At 39.0% G+C, this 1,258-nt stretch overlaps 1 protein-coding gene across 1 annotated transcript in view; it reads right to left on the bottom strand.

The window, feature by feature from the left end:
• Positions 1-514: 514 nt before the first annotated feature.
• ZNF829 (zinc finger protein 829) overlaps positions 515-1,258 on the bottom strand; it is a 27,972-nt gene continuing 27,228 nt past the window's right edge. Inside the window, exon 7 of the mRNA XM_012651604.1 lies at positions 515-1,249. Coding sequence (XP_012507058.1) covers positions 515-1,249 — 735 coding nt within the window. The remainder of the gene's footprint in view (positions 1,250-1,258) is intronic.

The raw sequence follows: 1,258 nt of genomic DNA, 5'->3' as shown, positions 1-1,258 counted from the left end.
TCCTAAAATGATACACCCTAACCCCTGGTACTTGTGAATATGATCTTACTTGGAAATAGGGTCTTTGCAGACATAATTAAGATGAGGTCATTAGATGACCCTAATCCACAGACTGGTGTCCATATAAAAAGAAAAGAGACAGAGATACACAAAGAGAATGCATTGTGAAGATGGAGGCAGAGATTGGAATGATGCAACTAAAAGTCAAGGAATACCAATGACTGATGGCTGTCACCAGAAGTCAGGAGAAAGGCATGGAACAGACAGATTCTCTCTTGCAGTCCTCAGAAGGAACCAACCCTGTCAACAAACTTGATTTGGGGTTTCCAGGCTCCAAAACTGTGAGACAATACATTTTTGTTTTAAGCTACCAAGTAATTGGTATGTGGCACTTTGTTACAGTAGCCCTAAAAAACTAGTACACAGGAGAACCTCTGATCATGCATATCCCGACTTAATTACCTGTTTTAAAAAATATTATAAAAGTAAACAAAAGGACCTTACTTTCCTTGATTCAACCAGTATGAATTCCCTCATGGCGAATGAGGTCTGAGCGACTACCAAATGCCTTTCCACATTCCTTACAGTCAAAGGGTTTCTCACCAGTGTGAATTCTCTGATGTCTAGTAAGGTTTGAGCCTTTATTAAAGGCCTTCCCACATTCATTACATTCATATGGTTTTTCATCTGTATGGATTCTCTGATGTTGAATAAGTTCTGAGCTCTGAATAAAGGCCTTTCCACATTCTTTACATTCATAGAGTTTCTTGCCAGCATGAATTCTGTGATGGTTAGTAAGTGTTGAGGCACTACTAAAGGCCTTTCCACATTCCTTACATTCGTAAGGTTTCTCACCAGTATGCATTCTCTGATGCTGAATAAGCCTTGAGTGTTGAGTAAAGGCTTTCCTACATTCCTTACATTCATAAGGTTTCTCACCTGTGTGAATTCTCAGATGTGGAAAAAGTTGTGAACTTTTAGTAAAGGCTTTTCCACATACTTTACATTCATAGGGTTTCTCACCAGTGTGAATTCTTTGATGATCATTAAGGTTTGAGCAATAATTAAAGGCTTTTCCACATTCTTTACATTCATAGGGTTTCTCACCAGTGTGAATCCTCTGATGTTGAGAAAAATATGAACTACAACTAAAAGCCTTGCCGCACTCCTTACATTCATAGGGTTTTTCACCAGTGTGAATCCTCTGATGCCGAGTAACAAGTGAGCCACGACTAAAGGATTTTCCACACTCCTTACA

This window comes from Propithecus coquereli, unplaced genomic scaffold, assembly GCF_000956105.1.
Source record: "Propithecus coquereli isolate 6110/MARCELLA unplaced genomic scaffold, Pcoq_1.0 Scaffold358, whole genome shotgun sequence".
Classification (NCBI taxonomy): domain Eukaryota; kingdom Metazoa; phylum Chordata; class Mammalia; order Primates; family Indriidae; genus Propithecus; species Propithecus coquereli.
The sequence above is the reverse complement of the archived record's forward strand: the minus strand, read 5'-3'. Positions and strand labels throughout refer to the sequence as shown.